This window comes from Neodiprion virginianus, chromosome 6 (genome assembly GCF_021901495.1).
Source record: "Neodiprion virginianus isolate iyNeoVirg1 chromosome 6, iyNeoVirg1.1, whole genome shotgun sequence".
NCBI lineage: Eukaryota > Metazoa > Arthropoda > Insecta > Hymenoptera > Diprionidae > Neodiprion > Neodiprion virginianus.
Window position 1 is genome coordinate 26,060,754 of NC_060882.1, and position 27,992 is coordinate 26,088,745.

Sequence of the window (27,992 nt, forward strand, 5' to 3'; positions counted from 1 at the left end):
CGCTAAAGCGGTCTTATCAACGTGCGATATTTTGTTTTGAATGTAACTTTGCAAAACCATTTTTGCGACTTGCATTCAATAAATCCCAACGCGATTTTTGGTCATTCAAATCGTTTGCTGGCTTTCTTTCACGTTATAAAGTGTTTCTTGAATTTTCAGTTTGGATAAAAATTCAGTAGAAAAGGCCTCTTTAGGAAAGAGATGGCTGTTGTACAATAATCATTATTCTATATATATTATATATATAATTATCGATCATTCTCATTTATTATAATTTATTAATCTTTTCTTTAATTATATTATATATATATATATATTTATATATAAAAAAAACACAGGGCGAACAATATAGTTGGTTTTTATTTCTTTATATTTGCAACGTAACTCGATAGGTACTTTAATCACGTATGGTAATTAAAATAATAAGATAATAAAATAATGATTGGAATTATAGTATGTCTTTTGCCAAAGTAGATTTCCAAATCATACACATACTTTTCGTTTAAACTAAAGACGAGTTACGTTTATGAATGAAAACAAAGAACATACAATTTTAAGAAGGCAATGATGCCCTAAAGCTGTCCATGAAGTTTACATAGCAAATTCGTAATCTTGAAATCTGATCTTAATTTCTAAAAAGTAGGATAGGTTTTTAAAATATTAAAAAAGTAACAATTAAAAAATATACAAGCCACCATATGCTATGCGAATATCTAAACCTGTATTAAACAAGTATCTCTTACAATTCCAATTTTCGATATACATATAGAGATAGAATTGAAACGAATCTTTTTAATATATATCATTACTTGTGTGATACAGGTCTCAATTGCTTTTAGATGGCAAAAAATCGAAGATCCGTCTAACCTTTTCTTTTAGTTAAACTATGAGATTTAGGATTTTGAAGAAATCTTTTTTAATTATTACAAATTTTTAATATTTCTGTAATGTGATATATCTTTGCGATAGACATATTTTTAAAATAACTTTAAACTGCAATTTATTAACCTACTTTATTGTGAAGTGTCCCGCATCAGCATGGCTAAAAATGTACAGCTAAAATAATTACCATACTCGAGTGGTCAAAGAATGAATAAAAGGCATAGTAAAGTGGGAAAATTTAATTTTCACATGATACGGTTTAGAAACGATTACACATAAATATTAATCCAAAGCATTTGCACATATTTTGGACTTGTCATTCAACAAATATTCACATGAAATATCCGCAAAATAATGCTGGGAGCAGTATGTTTTCCTAATGAAAATATATTTCACTAAACCAGAATTTTTACCTAAAACTTGGATACGATCTGTAATGTTTGCTTTTGTTCTAAAAAACATGTATAAAAACTGACATCATTTGATTCATCTATCGAATTAAACCTGCTTTGTACAAGTAAATAATTTATATAAGTATTTTGTTTCCCTATAACATTAAAATATACTAAACGAAAATTTAATAACAAAATGAAAACAAGGGCATAGACGAAATAACTCATTTAAAAACGCAATAACATCAGCCATGTTAACTCGGGACGTTGAACTTTATTTATCCTTGACCAGTTTCAGTGATATTTAGTGAATTGAAACACTCGACATCAAAATTAAAATGTCCATCAAGTTTCCGACAATTTTTATCCCAATATTCGCAAATATTGCTTTACAGTGAATGGTTTAAACTTTGAAAGCGAAATGGATTTTTGAAAATTACATTGATTTTCATTCTCAATTTGTCTAAGGACTTCTTTTAACTTGTTAAATAATTAATTATCAGTGTTAATTTATTACTTCACCAGCCTTTAGCTAGGCGATATCCGACAAAGCATTTTTTCAAACGTTATTTGTTGCGTTGGCGCGTACTGGCGGCTTCTTAGCACGCTCTTCACTGCTCCAATTTAGCTGGAAAAAATCAAACGAGTATGGAATCAATCCAAATGCAATATACCAGATATATTGCATATGTCAGTCATATTTGTCAAATAGGGATTTCGAGAGGTATGTATAGTTTAAAACTGTAATTAACATTGAGAAAAAGCTGAGTTTTTTTTAGTAAAATTTACCAAGTCAAGTATTCAATTTTCCGATTCTTACGCAAAAGTTTATACATTTAACATCTGAACATGTGTCAGTGTTTAACCGAAAAGATAGTGTATTTGCAAATTTTTGCTCAACTGTTTCACACGAAAGATTTAACAAATTTCCTGGATGATGCTAAAAGTATAATTATGAGGGTTACAATGAGGGTGATAAAATAATTTTTAACGAAGTAACATTACCAAGGTTACTGCATATTAATACTAGCAGTAACTCATTCTCTGAATCATTGCCAATAATAATAACTACAGTAAGCACTACAAAAATCATAAAGACTACTAAAAGGTTGAATAATGAATCAAAAAAACACAGGAGTTACAAGAAAGAAAAAAAAAAAAACTGCAAAGGATGAAATGGGTCTATCTGTGCATACTATATCAAGTTGAGAACAGGCTGCTGTGCTTTATATATTCTTCACACAATGAGATTAATTAAGTGATGTCCAGCGTTTGTTTACCGTTGTACCGAATTACAAAGCAGCTCGAAAGTTCTCTGAGTCAAAGGTGCGAGATACAGCGATAATAATACCACGAGATCAAAACTTATGGAAACCCCTCTATTTTATGAAAAATATTATCGTTATTTATATATGTCCACCAGGTATTCAATGCAAAGACAAAAATCTGTCGATGCATGTTACTTAATCGATATGCATAACTACAAAACAGGTATGATGCCCTAATCGTACGGAATTATAAAATCGAGAATGCGATCCATGTGATAACGTATACGAAAATCTTACTAAATTATGAGCACTGAGTACAATCACTGTTTTCAGGGAGTATTCGTACGTCATTCCGCATCGACAATTGGAAGAACATTCTTCACAGGTTCCCAAAGAAATAATTAAAATGTAAAACAAAAATAATTCAAAAAAGAAAACAATTTTCTATTAAAAGAAACGGTAAGATTTCACTGAACGTGCAAATACAGACAGTAATATACTATTGTAGGGTGCGACTCACCGCATCTAAATGTTGTTCCAATTGCGTACCGGTTCTTTAGTTCATTGGTTTCGTTTTTACTTTTTCGCTTTTCTAAAATATGACAAATGAAATGTGATCTGCGGGCTACTTTCTAACTTTCATTACGCTAGTGATACACCAAAATAACCAAGTAAAACTGGACTATTTAAACTGAAACTTTGTAAGCAATGCCCTAAGGATGCGTTGATGTTAAATATTTGTTATGTTATAACTTATGTAAGTTATAACTGATTGCTGTACATCTACCTCACTTAATAACAGAAATATGATGATCGATGAGAAGCACGGCATGAAAATTTGGCACAAGAACAGTTTGTTCGCACTTAAGAATACAACCTGTTGATAAACAGGGTCGAGTGATTTTTTGAACAATGTTTTAGTGAAATTGCCCCTTGTTCTTGAGTATGTACATTGGTAGAATATTTTATTCTAATTCGCACAATACAAAAGTTATCACGTATAAACCGCTTAGAAGTATAAGAAAAAGAATCAGTGACCTTGTATTAATTAATATACCGTCACTTACTTTTTCTTGAGTGTGAAGAAACTACGCCGCTTGGTTTCAGCTTGCGTCGGTGCTGGCAGAGTATGTGCTCTAGATGTACTCGCGCCAGATACACCCTGTGCAGCTTGATTTAACAGAGATACCCACTCAAGCATTTCTGCGTCATCCTTAGCTTGGAATAGGAAGTCTGCTCCGCTCTGAGACCTAAGGATTTTGTAATTCGTTTCGATTTATCAATTTTTGCGTGAATTATTTTCAGAATTTTCTCTGCACATCATCAGAATATATTCTATTGCACTATTGTCAAAACACTTGACAGTAAACAAAAAATTTTCACTCACTTGACTCGGAAGACATGTTTCTTCTTGGTGTATTCACTGGCGACCTGTACAGAGGCACCTCTAAGATCTAGAGGTGGTTCACCTTTGTATGGCTGGTCGGCAGCAGCTTTGTAGGATTTTTGATCTTTGTAAGCTACCAAATTTTGCCCACGTACGACCATATATAGTTTGTCCCATGATCGATTCGTGGCTTTTTTTGTTGTGCTTTCCCATTCGTGTTTACGCGTTAACGTTCCTTCAAATTCGTCATCGCCAGGACTCCGTTGTTCTGTAGATAAGAAACATCAGAATATTATTCTATATTTCCGCTACTGTTATTATTGCACGTAAGTATTTTAAACTAAACAGAAATGTTTCAGCTCATCGCCCGTTTGTCCAGAAATAATCAGTTTGCATGTTGAAGTCCTGAAAGGTGATCAACATTGTGAAATACTTCAAATTAGATGATCTGATTCATCAGTCGTTATTTGATAAATTATATCCTGTAACTTCAGTGGTTAATGAAATATACACATAATGAATTGTTAGCTTATGTCTTCAGAACTATGTATAAATATATAAATGTTGAGCGTAACGATGGCCACTAATTCCTCACTCCCTCACGCTATCAGCTTATGGGGACATATCTGAAAGAGTATGGCGGGACTGGAGTGATTATTATTATTATTGTTGTTGTTATTATTATGAGATTGAAATTTTAAAATTGGAAGTGTTCTCTCGATACGGAGCTAACCACAGATGCGACACCTGAAATTGATATGAAAACAAATTAAATTATTTATAATTTGAAATCTTTTCGCTTATAAGCAATGGACTGTAGAAGAAATTTAATTTATATGTAAACATATTTACATTGATTTGCTATTAGCACCTTTGATTGCTATAAAAAATTATGAGAAGGACGATCCGTAGAGTGAATAAAATTGATCAAAAAACATAATGTGCATAAATGTTTGTAAGAGAAGTTATGCCAATGCAGTACAAACAACGTGAGACAATAAAGAAGCTGGATAACTTTTGCACAGTCAATTTTCAGTGAGGTGAAGATAAATCTATACGAATTCTTTTCATACAGAGGCCGTGACGACAATCAAGTATGATACCTCGCAGTTGATTCTTCTTGTAAACACCACACAACTTGCTTTTTTAATTATGATAAGTTTTTACCTTACCAATGAAAAAAAAATATCGCACAATCGCTTACCAGTATAACTATGATCATCATCGCTCACACCACTTCGATCCAGGCTAGGTGACTTTGTTGATTTTTTCCAACGGAAACTTCTAAATGGTGATTTACTACGGCTTCGTTCCTTGCGCCGCAAAGTACCGGATTCAGAACCACTGCCACCCTTCGGAGCTTCATTTAGCACACAATTAAATTTATTTTCATTTATTACTTACTGTTACTTTGTTTTTTGAGTTTGCAGAAACGTGTAATGAGTTGTCTGTGTTTACCAGAGTTCCGGGAACCAGTGTTTTGTTGTTTCTTTTCGTTTGAAAATATTCATCAAATATAAACTCATCATGCAACGTGCTCGTGGAAAGAGACTGCTACTACAGTATATTTACTACAATATACAAGCTTACGTTTAAAACTAAGGAAAGTGGTTCATACAAATAATATATCTAATTGAAATTATTCAAGTGTTATGACCTGCTCTAGATTTTTTAAATGTGCTTGTCAAATTTTGGGTATTAGATAAGAAATTAGTTTCATAGCATGTTAAATTGAAAACTTGTTTTTACCAAAACAATGCAAACAAAAACTGCTGATTCAATGCAGTTTCAAAACACTTCACAACTTGAAGTCTACGCCGCTTTGTTTTCCAATCTTTTGACACAAATCAAAACCTTTCGGATCTTTTCAGAAAGTAGAAAAATAAAATAAGTTAAATAAAAAAATCATAACATGACTAAATATTGAAGTAATGAATGTCTAAATGATATCATGTCGAAACTACTAGCAACCGAAAATAATTATCGAAATCCTAACGAATCCGACGATGAAAAGCAACATTACCATATCCACAAACAATTTGTTCCAGCATTACTGAAGCCAGCTCCCTATTGGAAGGGAATGGCAATAGTCAATGCAGAGTTCAGAGAAATTTCACTAACGGATTACAGAGGAAAATATTTAGTTTTTTTCTTTTATCCATATGATTTTACATTTATCTGCCCTACAGAGATCATTCAATTTAGCGACCGTATTGATGAGTTTCGAAATATTGGTATGTGTCACTGATTCCTGCCTGTTTTAGTGTTTTGGTAATTTTGATAAATACTTTATTAGTATAAGGAAACTCAATATTAAATTCTTTAAAGATTGCGAAGTGGTTGCGGCTTCTACGGATTCTCAGTTTGTGCATTTTGCATGGATAACTACACCTAGAAAACAGGGTGGATTAGGCGAAATGAGGATTCCGGTATTAGCTGACAAAAGTTTGCAGATTGCCAAAGATTATGGCATATTGAATGAGAGAACTGGAGTTCCGTTAAGAGGATTATTCATCATCGACGATAAACAGAACCTTCGTCAAATTACTATCAATGATTTGCCGGTGACTCGTTCAGTTGACGAAACTTTGAGACTGATAGAAGCATATCAATTTACAGACAAATATGGCGACATGTGTCCGGCTGGTTGGAAACCCAAACAGCAATATAAAAATCTTGAACCAAGTAAATGTAAAGAATTTTTCAACGCAACATGAACTTTAGAATGTCTAAAGAAAACAAAATAATAAATTTGAACAAGTATGAAAGTAATAATGAATATATAACGTGAACTAATAAATTTTTGAATGTAAAACATCAAATGTATATCCTCTCTGTTAGTTTACAGAAAACAAATGAAAATTTGATAGCAGAATATTTACATGAAGATGACAATTTCATAGCATGACAAAAAATGATTGCAGTTTTGCAATGAATGCATTTGTGAAAAATAATATAAAAGCTAGAATATTCAATTTAAAAAAAAAATGAATGAAATAAAAAAAAATCTTATTCACGCTTATTCTACTTCAATTTGTTTGCAAGAATAAGTTTCCAACATTGTGAAGATGAAATATTGTACCCTCGATCAAGTATTCTAGCACACTTACTTGTCGGTGTTGTTGGATATGACGACTGGGACTTTGGAGATGTTGGAGAAATCGGCGGTGTTGAAACGTCTGGTGTCGATAGTCGTGCAGGCTTCTGAACATGCACTACACCACACCAATTACATCATGCTTTTTAAAACTTCAATCGAGGCTACATAATATATGTTTATGTTTATGTATATGTATATGTATATAAGTAGGTGCACCTACTTCCATGTGCACAATATCATACACAGGCACACAAAAGTGTCTTGAAGAAACACGTTAGAGTATTGATTTTAATATAACAATATAAAGTGACAAATATTATTTCCGTAAAACAACATAAAAAGCATGCATTTGCTACTATTTTGCAAACAAAATTACGAGATTGTTTCAGAAATCGTGTTCTGTGCATGAAACTGATCACATTGACAATCTTATTTGAATGAATAGAAAAGAAATTGTTAATACCTATGGATAGATTTGCGACCGAAAATTACTTTGGAAAACCATTCAATATGTAGATCAACGATAGAACAAAAATTCAAGTATTCATGATATATATGGGTTATAAATCAATAATCCTATCAACTCTAACAAGTAGGTACTGATAAACTGATGAATGTGACAAGTCGTCATGCATGTGAGCGCTTCAATGTCGTACATCAACAAACATAAATATATGATATAATGAGAAACAGGCATATTTAGCAATGATTGTGTTAGCGTGAATAAAATGAAATTATGAAATGGAGAACTTTGCCAGATTTTCGAATTAACATGTAGATCATTCTGTATGAAGAAGACGTTCGTCAGGGAAGGTCATTGAAGTGACAACTTGCAAATTAGTCGATTGCAGTTTTGCGACGTTTCGGCTGACTTCGTTTGTAACGAACATCCCAAACGCTTAGAATAGTCAATTTGGCCTGATGATGGCTGTCTGGACTCAGCTGAAATGTCACAAAACTGCAATGTAACTAATTTGCAAATTGTCACTTCAATGACCTTCCCCGACGAACTTCTTCCTCAACTTACTTTCTCGGGTCACGAATTCTACATTTTTTAAATATTCTGTACGATATGAATGTAAACAAAAAGTTTCACCACATACTATATGAAAACTCAAATAGATTCATAGAACGTGAGAAGCACATGTGTAATGTATTAACATACTCAATGCATAACTGAAAAAAATCGTGCATTCTGTTATTCTATGACTATCTGAATTCGTTGATCTGCGATAACATCAAAATAGCAGTAATTTTTTTGATAAGATGCACTTACCCAATATTTAGGAAAGCTTAAAAGGAAACAATTTAGTATATGCAATTAGCCACAAATGTTATCATGTAGAGAACCAATGTACCATAAGAACACTTTCCAATAGATGAACAGGTAGACAGATTACGATACGCCATGTACCTAGAGGATTCGAATAGTAATTGTACTATATATAAAATTTTCACATTATCACAAGATGGGTGGACAGGACACACAAGGGCAACTGATAATTCCAAATTAGCTGCCACCATTTTGTTCACTTTTGGAGTTTCGATATGTGCTTAATGTGAATCGTCTTTCAATAAAATACATATAAAGATACTCACATTATCGTATAATTATATAAATAAAAATTTCTAATAAAACGTTAAAAATACATGAGGCACATTATTGTAAAAACAATTCAAATATCTTCTTAAAGAAACCATTTCCAATTATAAGACAGGTATCGGCAAGTATTACGTGTACATCTACTTAAAACACTACATGATGAAATTAGGCAGCCCAATCTGTAAAAATGCTCCTCCACCTGCTAAAAAACATGTTAACAAAAGCAAATGAAATGGAGAAATTTGAATGAATATTAATATTGGTGCCATGTTGCTGCGATTGTGCTGAAAGGCTTGAAAGATGTAGTTCAAATGTGTTCTAATATGCGGTTAATAAATATTCAACTTGATGTGATTAGTTGTAGATTAAGATATATGGATCATACTTTTCCATCACCTTCATGAGTTACAGCTTTTGATGCAGCAATACCCAAATTATACAACTGAATTATTTCAGTTTACAGAAATGGGAACCACAGAGCATTTAACACAATCATCAAATATTATGTGAATATATAATTTGAGTATCCTTCATCTTTCTCATGTGATATCATCTCGCTTTGCCACTGCCATATTATTATAAAATCTACTGATGTTTATTTTTATTTTCGGTCCATCAAAAATTTCAGACATAATAAATGTAATAGTTTTTGGAAATATCATACATTGATAAATAATAAATTTTAAGCAATTGGCCATGAGAGACAATAATTTTGATGTTAATAAACGTGACTGTTTTTCAATTTTCTGAACCCAACACTCACCTTCCTTGGGTTTTTCTTGGGTTTGTGGCGATCTAGTTGAAGGCTTGCGTAGTGCCACTGTGGTTCGTGCATTCCGTGCAGCATTTGGTTGTGTTGGGAAATGTATTGCGGATGATAGGAGGTCACAGAAAGGGATTGAAGAAGGTCGGGTAATTGGGAGGCAAAAATAAACGTGCTGTTAGCAATTTCATGCCCAAACGTAAAATTTCAGCACTAAGGCTCAGAGGTAGTACGATTTATTGATACAGCAGAGTGAGACTTGCAATTGAGATATTAAACCCCTGAGCTTCAGTACTGAAGAAAACCATCGCTTAAATTTTTAAATAAGATTGTGAAGACAAGAATAAAACTAATTCTCCTTACAATCTTATCATGAAATGCGTTCATTAATTTTACCATTTGATTTACAACGAATTCCATTTAAAAATTCGTCAATCCAATACTTGATATACACAAAATCGTTGGTTGAAAATTTAATCACACCTGTCGTAGACTCAAGCCTTTTCAATCAATAATATTTATGAACGCATTGTGATTTTCTTGATTAGTCTTGTAAATTTCATAACAATCCACTGTGCTAAGTTATTCTGAATTTTTTATATTTCTGAGCATGTAGCACTGTCTGTGAGATTACTGCTTGTTTGTTATGATCGACAGTACTGTAATATATGTATGTTTATAAAGATTTTCAACTAACCATGACCATCCTCTTCACCAGCTTGTTCCCCGCTTTGATTACCATCGCCATCAACTCTGTATTACAAAAAATCATCAGGTTGATGCAGTAATTACTACGCGATCTTAATAATAAATACTGATATTGAAACAGCGTCTAATTTTTACAAATCCATTTTTCCTAAATCCATGCTATTATAAAATTAGTTTACCTGTCACTGGGTGGCTCGTCAGGACTGGTGACAGGTGTCGCTTTAGCTAACTTCGCAGCCTCTGCCGCGGCAGCTTCTTCCTGTTCACGCCTTTCTTCTTCTTCTCTTTCTTGTTCTTGTCGTTTAAGTTCTCTCAACTCAAACTAAATCATAAGACGCGTTTATTATTATTTTAAACAGACAAAGAAGCTAGAAATTACAAAACGAAAATGGACCAATGAAAATGTTCTACATCACAGTAACATTCAATGATAGGGTAGATACTATACGCATAAATGTATACTACTGCATTACTACTGCATTTCGAAGCCAACAAATATATTAGGATTGTGAATACAAGTACATAACGGATAGTAATAGTTGCATTATGACGATATGATAAATTCCTTATAACATGCATTTGGGAATCAAAGTGATTTATGGAGTACATTGTAAGAAAGCGTGCACTACTCACTTGAGTAACATTGTTTTCCAGGGTTACATTGTCTAAAGAAAAGGAGTGGTCTTGGGAAGGGAATGATTTTTCTGAATCCGAGATAGCGGATAAGTTTGGGTCAACTTTGTTCAAATTAGAACTTTTTTTGAACTTGTCTTTAGGACCCAAAAGGGACTTACTACGTTCACGGACACTCGATGTCTCGTTCGTTAGTAATTTAGAGGATTTTGGTGGCATTGCGCGTGATTTCAATGACATATAATCGTGATCATTGAATTTTACCTGCATTAAATGATTAAAACTACGAATACTGTTATCTTCATTACAGAAACAACGCTCTGCTAAAATAAGCAACTCACTTGGATCAAGGTCTGCTTTTATTAAATCATCCGTAAATGCCCCAATTTCAAGACGTAACTTCCTTATGTTAGTTATTGATTTTTCAAGGTCTAGGCTATGCCTATCCTCACTTGATAACTCGTCGTTTAAAGAAATCTCAGCCAATGCTTTTTCTGACTTTTTGTCTCTAAGATATGCTTCCAGACCATATTCATTCATTTGTGTATCTGTGGGTTTGACTAGTTGAGTTTTTAGTTCGACATTTACATGTTTGTGATTGAACTCATTGTCAGTATCCACGAGGTTGTGGATCATTACAGAATGACTGACATCAATACTGGTCGAACTCTTCGTTCTCTTTTCAGGAACACAAGCTGTGTCAATTATTTCACTGTATTCGGTATCCGAGGAAGAGTTTGACACACAATACTTCCTCGGAATCAATACAGTCAAATCCGCAATTTCAGGAGTGGAATGTAACCTGAAAAATTCTGGTTTGTGAGCACTGATTGTGCTGATTCTTCTTAAGGTTTTTCTTTCGTTGGAAGTAACAATCTCATCATCGAATACAGGCACATCTGTGAATTCTGCATAAGGTGATACAGGTTGACTGCCAGAAGAACCTTGAGAAGTTTTACTCGTAGAATTCCAACTAGAACTCCATAGAAAAGACTTGGAGGGTTTTGTCTTATCAGTTCTATAATTTATAGCATTTGGATAAATGATTTTAGTTCCTGTAGATGTACACTCACGTCTTTGCATCGTATCAGGCATGATAAATCTGTCACAGTACAAAATAATGTCACGCACAATCTCACCTTGGGATTTGAGGTATTTTTTGGGTTGTGTTATAGGGATTTTAGATGACGGAGGACATTCCGGAGTAAAGATTAATTTGTGACTAAATTCCAGCACCGGTGGGTACAGGCCGCATTCTTTATCAGGACACTCAGACTACGATAGACACGAACAGACAGGGCGTTGTAAAGATGCATGCAACACAGATAGAAATGAGAAATGAAAAATTATAACAGTTAGGTAGTGCGAAATGAAGATATTATGATACAGAGACATGTAGTGCGATTATTAACACTCAAAATCAAATTAATCAATCACCATTACATAGAGCAAAATATGATTATAATATTAATTCATGAAATTAAAAATGATCTAGAGTAACACAATTTAAACTAAAACACAAGAAATGAAATAAAATTATTTCATTGTGCTGAAAGATCAAATTTTTACAAATAAAGTAGGAATATAGCTATTAGCCGATGCTCAAAAATCACCTCTACCATGTTGTACATAATATATGCAAATAATTCACTATAATGGTCGTTCTTTACTTACCGTTGTGAGTCGTTGTAGAGCACTAAATCTTTCTTCTTGTGCTGCAGCTGATTTTTCGAAAGCTTCATGTTTCTTGATCAGATTTTCTACGTCGTCGATTGTATGCTATAAACACGAATGTATGAAATTAGAAAAGAAAGAAATATTAGTAAAACTTGTTAGGTAACTTTATCAGTAGTTCTAATTGATTAAGCATGAATATTTTTTAATGGCATCATACCCAAACTGTTTTATGTAAAATCAGAAGCCATTGTACAACTGATGGAGGTGTAGGCTAAATTTATCATTTCCAACGCTCTATCAGTTTTTCTGACATATCGTATGATAATTAAGCATAATTTGAACTGTATTTTGCTTAATTATTTCTCACTCAGGTAAAGAATACTTGGACGAAGTTGTACGGAAAAAATATATGGGATTTAAATAGTGCAATCTGAAGAATTTGTTTACCCCAAGTTCTTGGCTCATGAGATATGGCTCCTGAGCAATAAGCCAAGCTTCTGCTACAGCTGCATCTCTGGCAAATTGGTAAACTTCAAGAACTGAAAAGACATTGACATGTAAATTGTTTTAGTAACTGCGTACAGAGATAAAATTTTTAGACTAGTGAATAGAAGGTGAATATTTTCATATTATTTAGACATTTTTTTTCCACATGTAAAATTACATTTGAAACTTACTTAGCTGCAGATTCTCCCATCTTTCTTCCCAGCGGTGCAACAATGCATTTCTGTGATCAGTCAATGCTAGTAGTTTTTCCTTAATTTGGACGCTAGCGTAATGATTCCTTGCCAATAGATCTTTTCCTAGGTCAAGACAAGCAGTAAGATTGTCTTCCCTGGTGTCGATTTCAGCTTTCAAACTTTGATGATTATTCATAAGTAGTTCTACACCTGATACATCACGGGGCTTCTCTGAAGTGTTCATTTGCCTAACAACATCATCCATCCAAATCAGTAATGTTCTAACCATGTTGAAGAATCTGAACAAATCGCCGGTGTCTTCCAATTTTGCCTTACGTCCTTCGCACAAAGATTGTAAATTATTCCAAGCTGCTACTACTTCGGCCTCTCTATTCGTGATTTCTCTAGCCTTATCCCCTGCGTAGCTAGCTTGAAGTTTAGACGATTCATCTTGAATTTGTGTCACCTGTGACTGTAAGGTGAATAAGTCTTGGATAAAGTTGCCGTGTTTACGTTGAAGTGCCGAAACTGAGCCAGCGTCGCGGCCCAATTCATCAGACATTGCATTTTGTTTTTCCAAGATCCTTCCAAGAACATCTTTGCAGTCATGGAAAAATTTATGTAGCTCACGGCTAGCTGCTAACATTTGAGTTCGTGTTTCAATAAGCTCTAGCAAATCTTGCCAGACTTCGTTCAGGCCATCCTTCCATTCTGCAATTGTAGCTGCATCCGAATGTCCTGTTGCAATCAAAGAATCTGCAATTCCATTTACAGCTGCGACTCTTTCCGATCCTATTGTCTCTGTGTCACGAGCAAATTCCTTGAATCTTTCCCAGAGCAAAGTAACATGATCGTAATCTTGACCTAACTCATGACTGCCTGCAACTAATTCTCGCTCAGCTATCCATTGCTCCAAATCATCAACTTCTCGGTTTAGCATAAACAATTGAAGGGCTTCGTCTAGCTTGGCACGGCGTTCGCCAGCCAAATCTTTTAGTCCTGCATATAGCTTGTCAACTTGGGATTGTTTGACTGCAATTTGATCACTCAATGCATGCTGATCGTTTATCAATTGTCTTGCTGTTTCACCTAGCTGACGGATGGTATCGGCATAATCTTCGACAGCATGTTCCAAAGACTCGTGTTTTTTCATTAGGTTTTGCGCAGATATCTCGTCTTTACCACGATCTTCAACCATCATGTATAATTCCTGTTCGCTCATCCACGATTCAGCCTCCGTGGCGTCGAAGAAGTATTGTTGTGCCTTTTCGTTTTGTAACAAATGCTTATTCCTGTTGTCAACCGCATCTTTCAGTTCGCGCCATTTATCCGAAAGATCGGAGATACGTTGAGTGAATTCAGCACTATCTTCGTGTCCCTCGTCAATCAATTTCTGACCGTTTTTACATACAGAATTAATTCTTGGTTCGTGGTTTTCGATTTCAGTACGGAGAGATTGATTCTTTTTCTTCAACATATGAACATTGAAGAGGGAATTACCATATTCCGAACTGGTAGCTTGTGGCATTTTTTCTGCAATCCATAATTTCTCATCCTCAACGTCACGCCTGAATTGGTACGCTTCTTTTTTCTTCTCCAGCTGACGCTGTCGATCGGTAAGTGGTGCCTTAAGCTGTTCAAATCTTTGCGCAACTTTCTCCTTCTTGCATTTTATTTCTTCCATCTTCTCGTCTGGTACTGTTCTCTGCAAATGTTCAGCCTGTTTATCGAGCTCTGTAACTTGGCGAGCCTTCACAGCCATTTGAGTTTCTATCATCTGCTGTTTCTGCATCAAAATATTGACAGAGGCAAGATCAGATCCAGTATCTGTACTTTCAATCTGTTTCTCCAATTCATTCATCCACGAGTCGATATCATCGCAAGTCTGATGTATGAGGACTTCACGATTAGCATCGAATAGTCTCTCTCCTTTGTCTTTTGTTGTTGTTTCCAGCTCTTCAAATTGGTCACATAATTCTTCAACTTTCGGCTTTATGATCTCAGCCAATTCAGGCTTCAATTGAATCAACTCATCAGCAGCCTGTTGCAGTTGTTGCAGACGATCTTTATTGCTAGCAATTTCTGCTTCAAACGCTTGGTGCCTCGTCCATTTGCTATGAACCGTTTTTGCACTGCGATAAGTTTCATCTTGAGCAGTGATGTGTTTTTCCTGTACCCATTCAACGAGTTCCTCTCTATCCTGTAAGAACATCTGCAACTGAAGTTGATCCTTCAATTTGTCCATCACTTGATTAGCTCTTTCGTGATTGGCGTTTCTTCGATCATTTATTGCATCTGCCTTCTTCTTGACTTTGTCCGCCGCAAAGTGGCCTTCCTCAACTAACCTGCCCGCAAATTGAACGACCGAGTTGATCTTATCGTCATTGGCTTCCAATGTAGTCATAAATGCTTCGTGGCGTTTTATCATATTTTCTGCTTGTTCAAAGTTCGTCGGAGTCTCATCTTTGGTAAGGATATGTTCTTGCTGAGACAACAAAACTTCAGCTTGGCGAGCATCGCGGTCAAAGACCTGCAAGTTCAACGAATTCGATAACAGATTTTGACGATTTGCCCACATTTGGTGGAGCTCTTCCCAGCCCATTTTCAGGGCATTCAATCTTTCTCTCAAGAACATGTACTGTGTATCTCCATCTCCAGCCTCACTTGTTAGCCTCTCGCCATAGTCCATCATCTTCTGATAATCGTCCGTGTAGTTGTCAATCTCTTCCTTAATATTCTGATGCTGGGTCAACAGTTTCTCAGCATCTGCAAGGCTTGTGGGTGTATCTTCGCTGGCAACATCTGTTTGGGTCTTGGTAAGCCAAGTCTGGAAATGATCAAGGTCACGCAAGAATCTATGTAAATCTCCAGCTTCTTCGAGTTTGGCATCGCGTTCTTTAAGCATCTGAGTTAATTGCTCCCACATGGTATGAATTTGGGTGATTCGTTCACGAATGACTGCAGCCTCATCAGGATGTTCCTGCTCAATTGATTGCGCTTCTTTTTCAAGTGCATTCAATTTCGCCTGTATGGCTGCCAAGTCACGCTCCATACCGCTAAGCCGACGTTGTAGCGTCATCACACCAGTCAAGTCCATTTCTAAGCTATCGGTTTGCTGTAAGATGCGTTTCTTATCTTCGATCCAAGATACGGTCTCACGACATTCGATATGGAAGGTTTGTACTCCATGTGCAGAGTTGAGTGCTTCACGTTTGCCTTCAGCCTTCTCTCTTAGCTCGGCCCACTTTTGATTCAATTCATTCTGACGTGCAACAATCTGCTCTGAGTTCGGATGTTCAACATGTAGTAGCTGTCTAGCCAATTGATTAACTACAGCAACGCGAGAAGCATTGGCATTCATTTCCTTCTCAAAGCCATCGTAGCGGTGTTTCATTATCTCAACATCTTCAATGTCCTTGGCAGGAACCATAGTTTCCAACATTCTGTTCTTTTCTCCGATCCATTGTTCAACTCCATCCGATTCGCTGAACAGCTTGTACAGAGACAAGGCATCTAATAATCTTTGCTTGCGCAATTTAGCCAGTTCCAGAAGCTCTTTGTATCTCGAATCAATTGAGGCGAGTCTTTCTAATACCTTTGGAGACTTAGAATCGTGTTCTCCAAGTTGCGATGCTTGTTGATGCAGCTGTTCAATGGTTGTAGCGTAATTTTTCAGTTCATCAGTGACATCTTTATGTTTTTTCAGCAAAGATTGCACATTTGCTTCATCGCGACCGACATCCTCAGACGATACCAATCGCAGAGTATCGAGCATCCAAATATCGATATCGTCGGCATCAGCAAATAATTGATGATAATCAACAGCTTCTTCTAACCGCTTGCGTCTGAACGCCGCCAAGTCTAACAGGTGATTCCACATGCCTAATATTTCTTGTAATCTTTCCTTAATGCGATCAGAACCGAAATGGTGTTGACTAATCAATTCATCACCCACTGCAGCAACTGACATCAATTGTGGTTCGTGAGATTGGATTTCGTTCTCCAAGGCCTTGTGTTTGGACAAAAGTAAATTAATGGTAGTTAAGTCATGACCGATATCACCCGTAGAAACAATCTGCTCTTTCTCCTTGATCCAATTCTCTTCGTCAGCCATATCCCAATAGAATTGCCAAAGATTACGAGATTCTTCAAGCCGTGCTCGACGCTCAACAGCCAGGCGGACCAATTCAGCGTAAGCATCTTCAAGTTGTTGCACTCGTTCAATAATAATGGTTGGATCGCAAGGACGATAATCTTCTCCTTGTTCTAAGAATCTTTGGCTTTGTTGTACGACAGCCTTAACTCTCTCACCTAAGACATTGATGTCGGCCTCAACAAGTGAATGCTTTTGAAGAAGATCTTCAACGCCCATCAAATGTTTACCATAATCATCAGTTAACAATCGCATCTTAATTTCTTCCATACTGTCTAAAATGTACAACATTTCTTGGAAGTTCTGTTGTAATTGAAGTGAACATTCCAACCGCACTCTTCGTGCTTTCAGTAATTCCAGAAGGTAGTTCCACAATCTTAAAACATTGTCCTTTCGGGCATTGATCCGGTCTATATCGTGGTAGTTTTCAGCCTCTAACTCTTGAGACACAGCCATGACTGCCTGCACACGTTCTTCGTAAGCGAATATATCAGTTTCTATAGCCTCGTGTTTCTTAGCTGCAGCTTCTACGGCTGCTAAATCGAAGCCAAAGTTGTCTTGCGATACAAGTCGTTGATTTTCAGATAGCCAAGTTTCTCTCATGCTGGCTTTTCGGTTAAATCTTGCAGCCAATTGCTCCAATTTTTCTTGACGTATCAATTCTTCTCTGAGCGCCAATTCACGCTCGTGTTCAGCTTTTTCTAATCTCTCCCAGGCTTTGTTGATATCGGAAATCATTTTACCTTCCTTGGGTGTGTAGGGTTTCTGATTGTTGGCACGCATTTTGGATTGCAGTGTAAACAGTAGCACCTCCAAGTTACCCTTTTCTACAAATTTAGGTGGTTTTTCTACTGTACGGTAGTTGGAAAACTGTGAAAGTTGAGTCTGAACGCCCACAAGAGAATTAGCAAAACGACGATCACCCAAAGCTTCAATTGTTCCTTCGATCCATCTAAGTAAATCACTTGTCAAACTTTCATAATCGTGAATCATTCTATCGTTCTCCATGGCAATTCCGACAACTTTACCAATTCGTTTACCTTGAACGGTCTCCTGCTTCATTTTCGAGAAGTAGTGATAGTAGGTCACAACATAAGTTATTATAGACTTTTCGTCAGGATGATCAACAAAAATATCCTCTGCGTCTAACAATTTTGTTAGACCTAATTTATCCTCTGCGACATTGAAAGCATTGTTTAAATTGTAGATCGCGTTTAATTTCGATAGCTTGTCAAAGTGGATCAAATCTGGACGATGTTTGTGTATTATGGCATTGAACGCAAGACCGTCTCGCCAAGATGTTGTGAAGTTCCTAACATTTACATTGTGATATCCAGCAGTCTTCATTTGACACCACAAAAGCAAAGCATCCTTGGCTGATTTAGTTTCCTGGTTATCAGTTTCTTCTATGGTGATGTCTTGAATTTGGAAACGTAGAATGATTGTCCAAATTAATCCCAAGCTTAATCTTGGATTTCCATCGACGATGTCGTGTGATCCCATGTTTTCAAGATGGACTCTTTGCTCTCGCAAAAATTGCAGTGCCTTATCTACATTCTCCAAACAATGGATACGCATTTTTCCTTTTGTAGGACGTGGCAAACGTTCGCCCGACAATATTTCCAGCAGCTTTATAAGCATTTTTCCATCGCGAAGATCGACATAGAGATCTCCGATACGACAAGAACATCGTACCAGATGGGAATTCACCCATTTTTGAAATGTTTTCTTCTGTACCGATTCACGTTCACCTGAGAAATAAAAATGTGAAATAATATTTTGATTTGCATTATTAAAAAGTGAACGTCATCAATTGATTACTTTTATTATAAAATTGAATATACAGTGAAAAAATGTATATAGTTGAGGATAAAATTTGGCGATACGGGTAGAGCAGTAATTTTTAAATTCACTTCTCACCTCTGAGATCTAAAACAACTTTGTCATAGTATTCTTCTAAGGGTTCCTCAAGCGAAATTTGTTGTGAATCATCCATTACAAATCGTAAAAAAATTAATCAAATTTGAAATCCACAGTACAAATTCACAATATGTCTGTATCTGTCTATTAAAGTGTTGGACTTTTTTTCGATCTGATGCTGATAAAATTTTGCTACTACGTTAAAAATTTTTTAAAACGTGGTTAGAATTGGAGGACTTGCTTTGTACGAAATAATTCGTGTACATTGGCATTTTTCTTAGGGTTGCACATGTTAGATAAGACGTGGCAAAAACCATTACCCATGAGTCAGGGAAGAGTAAATACTGAGTACGGATGGAATTGGGAAAGATAAGGATAATATTTCAAAGCAGAAAATTACTATTGATTACTGAGCAAATATTTCGTTTGAGAGGTACTTGAAGCCCGTGGTAATATTTGCCTAGAATTTGCAATAAGCCGGAAAACTAACTTCACCTCAAATCGACGCCCAGTGTGATAAGACGAAAAGAGTTTGATAAGAGTAATAAGCTTAACAAACTGCAAAAAATTTCGTATTACATTAAATTTCTGTTTGAAATTTACTACTTAAGAAATTTTGATCCAAAGCTGCGAGAAAAAACCCATTATCAAGTATAGAGTGAATTATCGGAAATTGCTAATATCAACAGTGGGGATATTCGATCTTCCAACTCTAATAAATATGTGTTAATGTAGGCTTTTCAAAATCTAACACAGCCTCCCTGTCAGACCAATGCAAATACTGCTACATGAAGAAATTTATGTTATTAAATTCAAAATTGTATTAGAATGATTGAGATTGCATCAGCTCGTCCAAGCCGAGCGGCTTTCCTTTTATACACCACTATTAAAAATTGAATTGTGATATACTTTATTAAACTTTTCACCCACAATTTTTCACATATTATTATGAACGATTTCAAAGAAAGACTTTCTTAAACTTGTACATAGGAATGTATTTAATAACAAGTCTAATTAATAAATAATTAAATTTCACTGGTTTTTATTACTGTGTACATAACACGTCTTCTAACGATGGCAACCATCTACTGACTACAGTGGAAAAATGTATTATTCAACTAAATTTGCAACAGATTACGATTTATCACAGGATACTGTGGTCTACCTTACTCACTTCCTGGAAAAGAATAGCGTACGCATAGTATTACTCAACACAACATGTTCATGATGCTTTAAATATAAAACATATACGTAGTAACACATTCAAATTCAAAGTTAGTGTTTTTAAACACTGATGATCCTCAGATTAATCGTTAAAAAGTAAATTTCTTCAAAATCGTTGAAATGTACTGTTTTAGGCACATTACCATGAAGATATTAATAATTGACATTTGACTCAAGTTAAACAGCTTACCAGCTAAAGCCTTGATACGGGATCGTTCAAAAAGTCTCGAACTGGAATTTCCTCCATCGTATTCGTACTCGTCGACAATCTCCTGTTGAAGCGTCGGGTCCCAACCCCCGCGCACCACCGAGATGTCGGTCGTCATTTTTTCAGTCGGACCAACAGCTCACAACTCCCTTACCCTTGTCAAGGGCACTCCTGCAGAATGAAGAATACAAAATATGAAAAATACCTTTAGACAGATTTCTTTATTTATTTTTTTTAAACCCATATTCATAATTAATCATATGGTTGAACGAAAGAGTTATTTATAATGATGATGAAAATACTTAAGTAGAGAAAAAATATGAGAACAATTCACAAAGTTTACGTGCCTATATTTATTTTTAAGCAAAAGACCAGCTTTGTATTACATCAGATGAAATTTTATTTTATGCTTTTTGAATGGCTAAATCTACTTAGTACTTTCCAACTAAGTGCATAGTAATTATCACATCTTTTTGTTATGTAAATAACAGTTATGCAGTATAACATGAAGCGCTAAATATGTACATACATATAATTTAAGTTAAAAGGTGAGTTATTCTATTAGTATTAAACAAGCGTCATTGTTATTATTTTTATTGATCTTAAATTGTGAAGAAAAAAAAAAAAATAACTTCTTGGCAATATTATTTGAAGAGAAAAAAATGATTCGTCTCTATCTGTGCCGAGGAAAGAAGAAATGATTATAATAAGATACAAAATCAGCAGATTAAATAAAGTAGATAATGAATTAAAGCGAAGATTTTCTCACTCGTTGTCGATGTAAAATGAATGAAAACATTCTCCATGTACATACATTCAATAATTAATTTACTCATCTATTATCGTTTATAGACCAATAGTGCATGTAAGACTCGAAGAAATTACAAGATATACCGAGGGTACGATAAACAATATATTAATGTAGACGCGAACTAACCTAACCTAATCTAACCTAACTTAAACAAACGAGGAAGTTCTAGGATAGGAGAAGGAGGAGGAGGTGGAGAGTGACCGCGCCCTCCTATCTGACACTAATCACGTAATTTCTGCTTTATAGACGTGCACTCGTCGTTGCGTCGACGTTATCTAACTTATACTCAAGTCAACTCAAGTTGAGAATAAAAATTGAACAATAATACAACAGATAAAAGTACTTGTTTCGGCCGTGTTGGATATAGTTACACGCAGACGGGGCTACATCCCGTTTCAATTTAAGACAACACCGTGTATAAAAGTGGGGGCGACGTGTTTTAGGCGGTTAGTATTATTACACATGCGTTATCTAAATTTATCATCTTCGATTTACGAATTTAAACTGACCGGAATTACCTTTGTTTTATACATACATATAGGTATATACAGGTAGATTCGATACTAAGAAATCAACGAATGTGTCATAGAATCCCTTACACGCGTATTCGTGTAAGATGTGCAACTTACAACGATGAAAGAAAATGATTAATTATAAATCGAAATATTACGTCAGCAATTCGCTGAATTCATTATAGCTATAAATACGGCTGACCGAATGACCGGTACTGTATTTATTTTTTTTTTTTTTGTTTGGTCTAATATCGTTTTAGTTTTCCATTTCTTTGAATCATCCTATATCCCGAACCGAGAATAGAGCAACGAATAAACGATATCTAAGTAAAACATGAAAAAACTTTCGTTTATACATTACATGCGATGTATTTGTAGAACGATAAAATTTCATTTTTAAAAACTATATTTTTGAATAATATATTACGCTGTACGTTTCAACAAGCACGAAACTCGGAAGCGAGAATTCAGGCAAACGTTCGTCGGCGTCGCGTGCATGAAACTTAAAATAACATAAGCGCGTTTGTTAACCGTATCATTTCTCCAGAAACGAGCGTGAAGATCATATTTATCGTCGGTCTTCGGCATAATCTTTTTCTTTTTTACTATGCGGTAGTGGTGCGAAGAGAAAATGAACGGTAAGAAAATTGTTCAAATTCAAGATACAATTTTTCATCGCACGTGTACTTTATTCTGAGCAAATTATTTATTTTGTATAAAAAATCATCGCAGACGAAATTGAAATGACAAATATATTTGACGACTCGTCGGTGAGATTTAAACGATTTCTCAACGTTTTTACTAACAATATCCCCGATTGCGAGTGTCGCGTTCATAGGTAGGCAGGTATATATATATATACTTATATATATGTATATACACACACATATACACGCAGCGTTAATCTTAATACGGTGTATGGTCGAAGGTTTCAACGTTTCAAGTGTCGCCGGTGTAACACGATGACGCGAGTAGTTGCATGATGTCATTCGGGTAAAATACGTTGCTTGCGTAATTTGAAAATAAATTCTCAAAGCGTGTGGAAAATCGCTTTTGGCAAATGAGGAAAAAAGAAAAATAATAATAAAATATTCAATTAACAACAAGCGATCGTGTCGCAACGTGTGTTAACCGAGAGCAGTAAACAGTTTCACGTTAAGTCCTGCAAAAACATGCAGGTAACATCAAATTATTGCAATCTCACTCTCATCGTAACATACATAAACGATTAATTTGGTAATCAACGCGAGGTGTAATTAAATAACATTGAACATTCTCGACGTTAAAATTGCAACTCTGTTTAAAATACACACTACAGGTTAATGCAAATTGTCAAAAGAATTTCATCCAAGATGTCATGCCCCGTGAACCCCAAGCTTTAACAACGTAATGAATGAACAGACATTCCCGTGTGTGCATCTGCGGACCTTCACAGTTGCTTTGAATTAAGTTCAATTAAGTGACGTCATGCTTAATGCGTGATCACGACGTAAAGTGGGCGTTAAAGTGTTGTTAAATAACAATGCGAATGACTCGTATCTTGAAATAAAACTTCGCTTGAAATTTCGATACTATCGTATACGTGCCATTATATACCTATGTTACATGATGTGGTCGCTGCAGCGAAGCAGCAGACTATCGTCTGGCTCGTGTTCAAGAATAATTTCGTCCCCATCGTACGTAGTATCGGCTCGTCTTCGAATGAATTTTAATAAATAAATATAAACGAGGAAAGGTGTATATCAGACGAAAATTAACAACGGCAGACAACAGCAAAGGGTAAATGTTACATGTATACCTATATACGATCGATCACCGTACGTGGGATATAGTTTAATAATCGTCTAACTCGGTTGTTATTACACCGTTGACCTGTCGTATTCTACTTATATTGTCGCAGGAACAAGACGCAACACAAGATGGCTATTGATTTTCCACTCCAGTCGTCGTGACGCCAGGACGACTCTGAATTGCCTATAGACGCAACGTTGCGAGACTCTCCGGAAGACCGAAACACCTGTAATCTCTGTTTAGTGACAAAAATCTTGCGGCAAGGTTAGCCTAATTTTAAACCAATAACGCAGAGCTGATCGCGCCTACAGCCGAACCTTCGCTGCTCTGGACAAAGTTTCAAAAAATCTACCGCACATTCCATCTTCATATCATCATATAATATATATCCATAATAATGTCGATAGTGTTTCAACGGTATGTTCTCCTCAAGCTTTTAAGTCCCCGTCATTATTATCCAACGTTATTATAGAATAAACGCATATTTCCTACTCTTTGAGACAAATCGTATATAACAAAGTTCGATAAATCGCACCTGTAATTGTGTACATACGGGAGATAGTACAACGAGCGTCTACATGTATCTGATTACGTAACGATGTGTAATTACGTCAATGCAATCTACTCTCTATCTTCATGATTAAACAACCTTTATTTAGTTCATGCTCAGAGATTTGTTAAGTCTGTATTGAAGATAAAAGTTGAGAAGTTTCTTATGGATAATTTTTTTTAATTTCTTTTCTTTTTCCTTCTGTTTTTTATAATGGAACGGCGATTCATCCACTCGACGCACTGATCGTCGCGACCGAATGCCGAGAGAATGAGGTAACGTCATCTGGAAAATAAGAAATCGTCCGTTCGAAAGGATGCGTTGTCGCTGATTATATATATTATATGAAAAAAAGAAATTGAAATAAATTTTTTCAAATAAAATAAAATTCGCCCACCTACGCGTCTCCCAACAATTAGCGTACATGAAACATGCGACATGCTGTAAACCTGAATTGTAAAGCTCATTGGTCCACTGCTCAACCACAACGTCACATCCGCATTTACGCTAATTTACCATTCGCCGGTGACGATCGTTGTTTCAAGCACGTAAGCCTATACGAACACTTGGGTATTTAATACTACATTCGATTGTTCGTTATCGACGCTTAAAATACCTCAACACCCGCGGTGAGTTATCAAATCTGTTAATTAATTTTTCGCTCGTTTAACGTCGATAAATTTTATTATATTTATTTTTAGGCTGTTCTTTCTTGTTTACGCGTAAAATAAAAAGGGTGAAAATAAAACAAGTGGACAGTGGACGGCGGAAATCCTTTCTCGGTAAATGACCTGCAGAGCTAGAAGTCGCGGAACTTGGTGCGTGTGTTATATACATAAATGAATGACCCAATTTTGCTCAACGCAATGCATATATATCTATTATGTATACATACAAAGGAAGGGTGTGCTGAGCAGGAACGTATATACGCCTCTCGTCTAAAATTAGGTCAACGAGGGTTAGGCTCATATACGATATACGGTGTCCAAAATATCTTTCCACGTTTTTTACGTTTTTTTTCTTCCCCTTCTACTTCGCCTCTGATTTTTCCCCAACACTTCCATTTCTCTAATTTTTGATCTCGCGATTTTTTGTTCTCTTTCTACTTCCGAGAAACACCGCAGTCCGTTAGAAATATCCGTGTGTACCAGCTTCTTGAGTTTTCGCGACAGCTTCCCATTGTATTATACCTTATAGGTATACACATATAGTATACCAACGGGGTATAATGTACTACGAAGGAGAGGCGGCTTGCACAGTGACTGTATACTTTGTTCATAACGGTTCTACAGTTAGATCGAGTAGATACGCGTAAAGAAGGTACAGGATAGATAGGTTCTTCTCCGTGAGATGCGGAGAGGAGGAATGAGGCAAAACTTTACGCTCGCTGCGTGAAAGTTTCGAATGTGATTGAAGAATAGGGCATAGATCATGTGAGCATGTGGTTAGAGTGTTATAAAACGACGAAGCCTTAGAGTACCGTAAACGTTTTTTTATTTCCATTATAAGGCGAAAGATTACATGCGCCGAAAGTAAAATAATATCGTATGAAATCAACGAAAAACACACGCGCACGTTATTTTGGAATTTAAGTATACCGACTTAAAATGAGTGAGCGAACAGTAAAAAGATAGACCGTACATTTGGTCGTAATTCGAAACAGTCATTATGTCAGGCTCTTAGAAGTACATATGTGTATTATGTGTATGTGCCTAAGGTATGGCAGATAAGGTGGAAAAAACGTAGATATAGGATATATCATATATATACGGTATGTAATATATCTGTCGATTTAATCAGCCGTTAAGAATGGTCTAATTTCACGACGATTATATACATAACCGAATATGAAGGGAACTTTTTAATATTGATTTTATATACACCTATATGCGTACAATTATATGCCTGCGTGTATTTACGTGACGAAACTCAAGGGACGCTTGTCTATGTAAAAGATATAAAAGGTATACAAAGGGGAATACGTGTAAGGATAAGATATAACGGATCGAGATTATACTGATTTTTCAAATACATTCTCAACCGATATTATTTCAGAAGAGACAAATTACTGCGCGTAATTTCCAAGTCTCATTTCAAACGTATAGACACGTAGTCAAGTTTGCTTGAGGCAGCTGGTGCATACAAAATACATCGTCAAGACGGTTGGCTTCTTTGCATAAAATTTTCGTCCTGGCAATCGATTGGATAAAAGAAGGCGGACGCATTTCCGACAAATTTTATGTTCCAGACTACCGCACACACACGTTGTATGAATATCGTGTTTTCAAATATTTATACCACCGGGTTACGCTATATAATAAACACACTTTTCATACACGAATGTATGCGTATAGTAAATTTTCATCGACTACGAAAAGTTTTATATCGTGCCGAAATTAGAACATTCCTTCGGTACGATGTGAGGGAAAGAAAAAAAAATAAATAATAAAGAACGAAGCGAACGTGTACCGTCGGAGGAAATGATTACTATCGCGCATCTTCCGCGCAAACAATTTATTTATAATAAAACGATGTCAGGAGAGAATCGGTAAATTATCGAATTCACAAGATATTTAAATGAAAAGTTGAGTAGGTTTTTTTAGTAGGAAAAGGGATTTGACGAACGGTTGCAAAGGAACTTCTTCGCGTATACTGTTAATTTATTAATTTATTCAGTAAGCGTTGTGTCGTCCCTTTAGAGCGCAGCTCCTGCACCTGCCGGCTTGACGTAACAGTAAACAGAGCAGACCGAGAACAATTGAATAACGATGCGAGAGAGTTGGAATACGGAATGAAGCAAAAAGGCAGCTTACTGTATCATTGTTGGCTCTGTTTTTGTTCGAATTAAGTAACAACAATTTGGTCATTGGCAGTCCTGACAGGTACGGAAGGGATTATATCTAAGCTCGATCGAACGTCGTGCCTAAATCATTAGGCTAATGATAAGGATGCGGTGGGCAACGTCGTTACCGACAATTGTTCGTTGATGCGATTTGTATAAACCGCGACGATTTCTTTCAATTTTTATTTCAATTACAGTGAAATTATCGAGTAGAAACGGACTTCAATTTTTTCTTCATCCCAGTGGACGCCGTTAATGCAGGTAATCGGATTGACATAGTTTCGGTGAAAATTTGAAAATCGAGGTATTACCGAGCGCCTTGAGGGAAAATTGAATGTGCCAGGATGTACGGCGATCTCTTCAAACGTGGTATCGAGTCGTGAAATATCTCGGTATGCGTTATAATCAGTAAATTAGGAAACCGAGAGTAAATCGACCACCATTTTTACGGGAGACAAGATTCCGCCCGTCAATCCGCGTACGATCCTACAAACGGTAGCTATACTCGACACTCCCTCACAATTGTTTCGACGTGTGACTTACCCTGGCTAAAAAATACTCCCAAGCACCGTTTCACCTCAAAACTTGCATAAAAACTCCACAAAATACACGATAAACCACTTCTAGATTCACTCGGTACGTCTCCTCACTCACACGACCGGCGCGCAACCAACTGTGCAATGCAACACGGCGTCCAGACCTCGCGGAGAAGAACTAGTCCCGCCTACTCGCGCGTCGCGACGCCGAGAATCACGTTCACGGCGAAATATTTGGCCGCCGTAAAAGACGACGGTATATCCCGGACGATAATTCATCCGAAAAGTGAATCGCAGACTCCGATTTCACGCGTTTTTAGTCAATTTCAGGGATCACGCATGTAAACTATAG

The 27,992-nt window shown here is 36.0% G+C and overlaps 1 protein-coding gene across 7 annotated transcripts; it reads right to left on the reverse strand.

The window, feature by feature from the left end:
* Nucleotides 1–342: 342 nt before the first annotated feature.
* LOC124307754 (spectrin beta chain) lies at nt 343–27,984 on the reverse strand. Of its 7 annotated transcripts, XM_046769785.1 has the most exons (14): nt 27,648–27,981; nt 20,581–20,769; nt 13,091–18,997; nt 12,861–12,952; nt 12,411–12,515; nt 10,737–12,011; nt 10,283–10,425; nt 10,093–10,148; nt 9,396–9,452; nt 7,040–7,144; nt 5,134–5,289; nt 3,930–4,197; nt 3,610–3,792; nt 343–1,902 (listed from the first exon to the last, which is right to left on the reverse strand). In XM_046769785.1, exons 2-14 carry the CDS (start codon nt 20,714–20,716, stop codon nt 1,899–1,901), a joined length of 8,487 nt encoding a protein of 2,828 aa, XP_046625741.1. In that variant the 5' UTR covers nt 20,717–20,769; nt 27,648–27,981; the 3' UTR covers nt 343–1,898. The 7 variants fall into 7 exon arrangements, with proteins under 7 accessions (XP_046625741.1, XP_046625743.1, XP_046625742.1 ...); XM_046769787.1 differs by lacking the exon at nt 7,040–7,144 and having other exon boundaries at nt 27,648–27,983; XM_046769786.1 differs by lacking the exon at nt 9,396–9,452.
* Nucleotides 27,985–27,992: the final 8 nt, after the last annotated feature.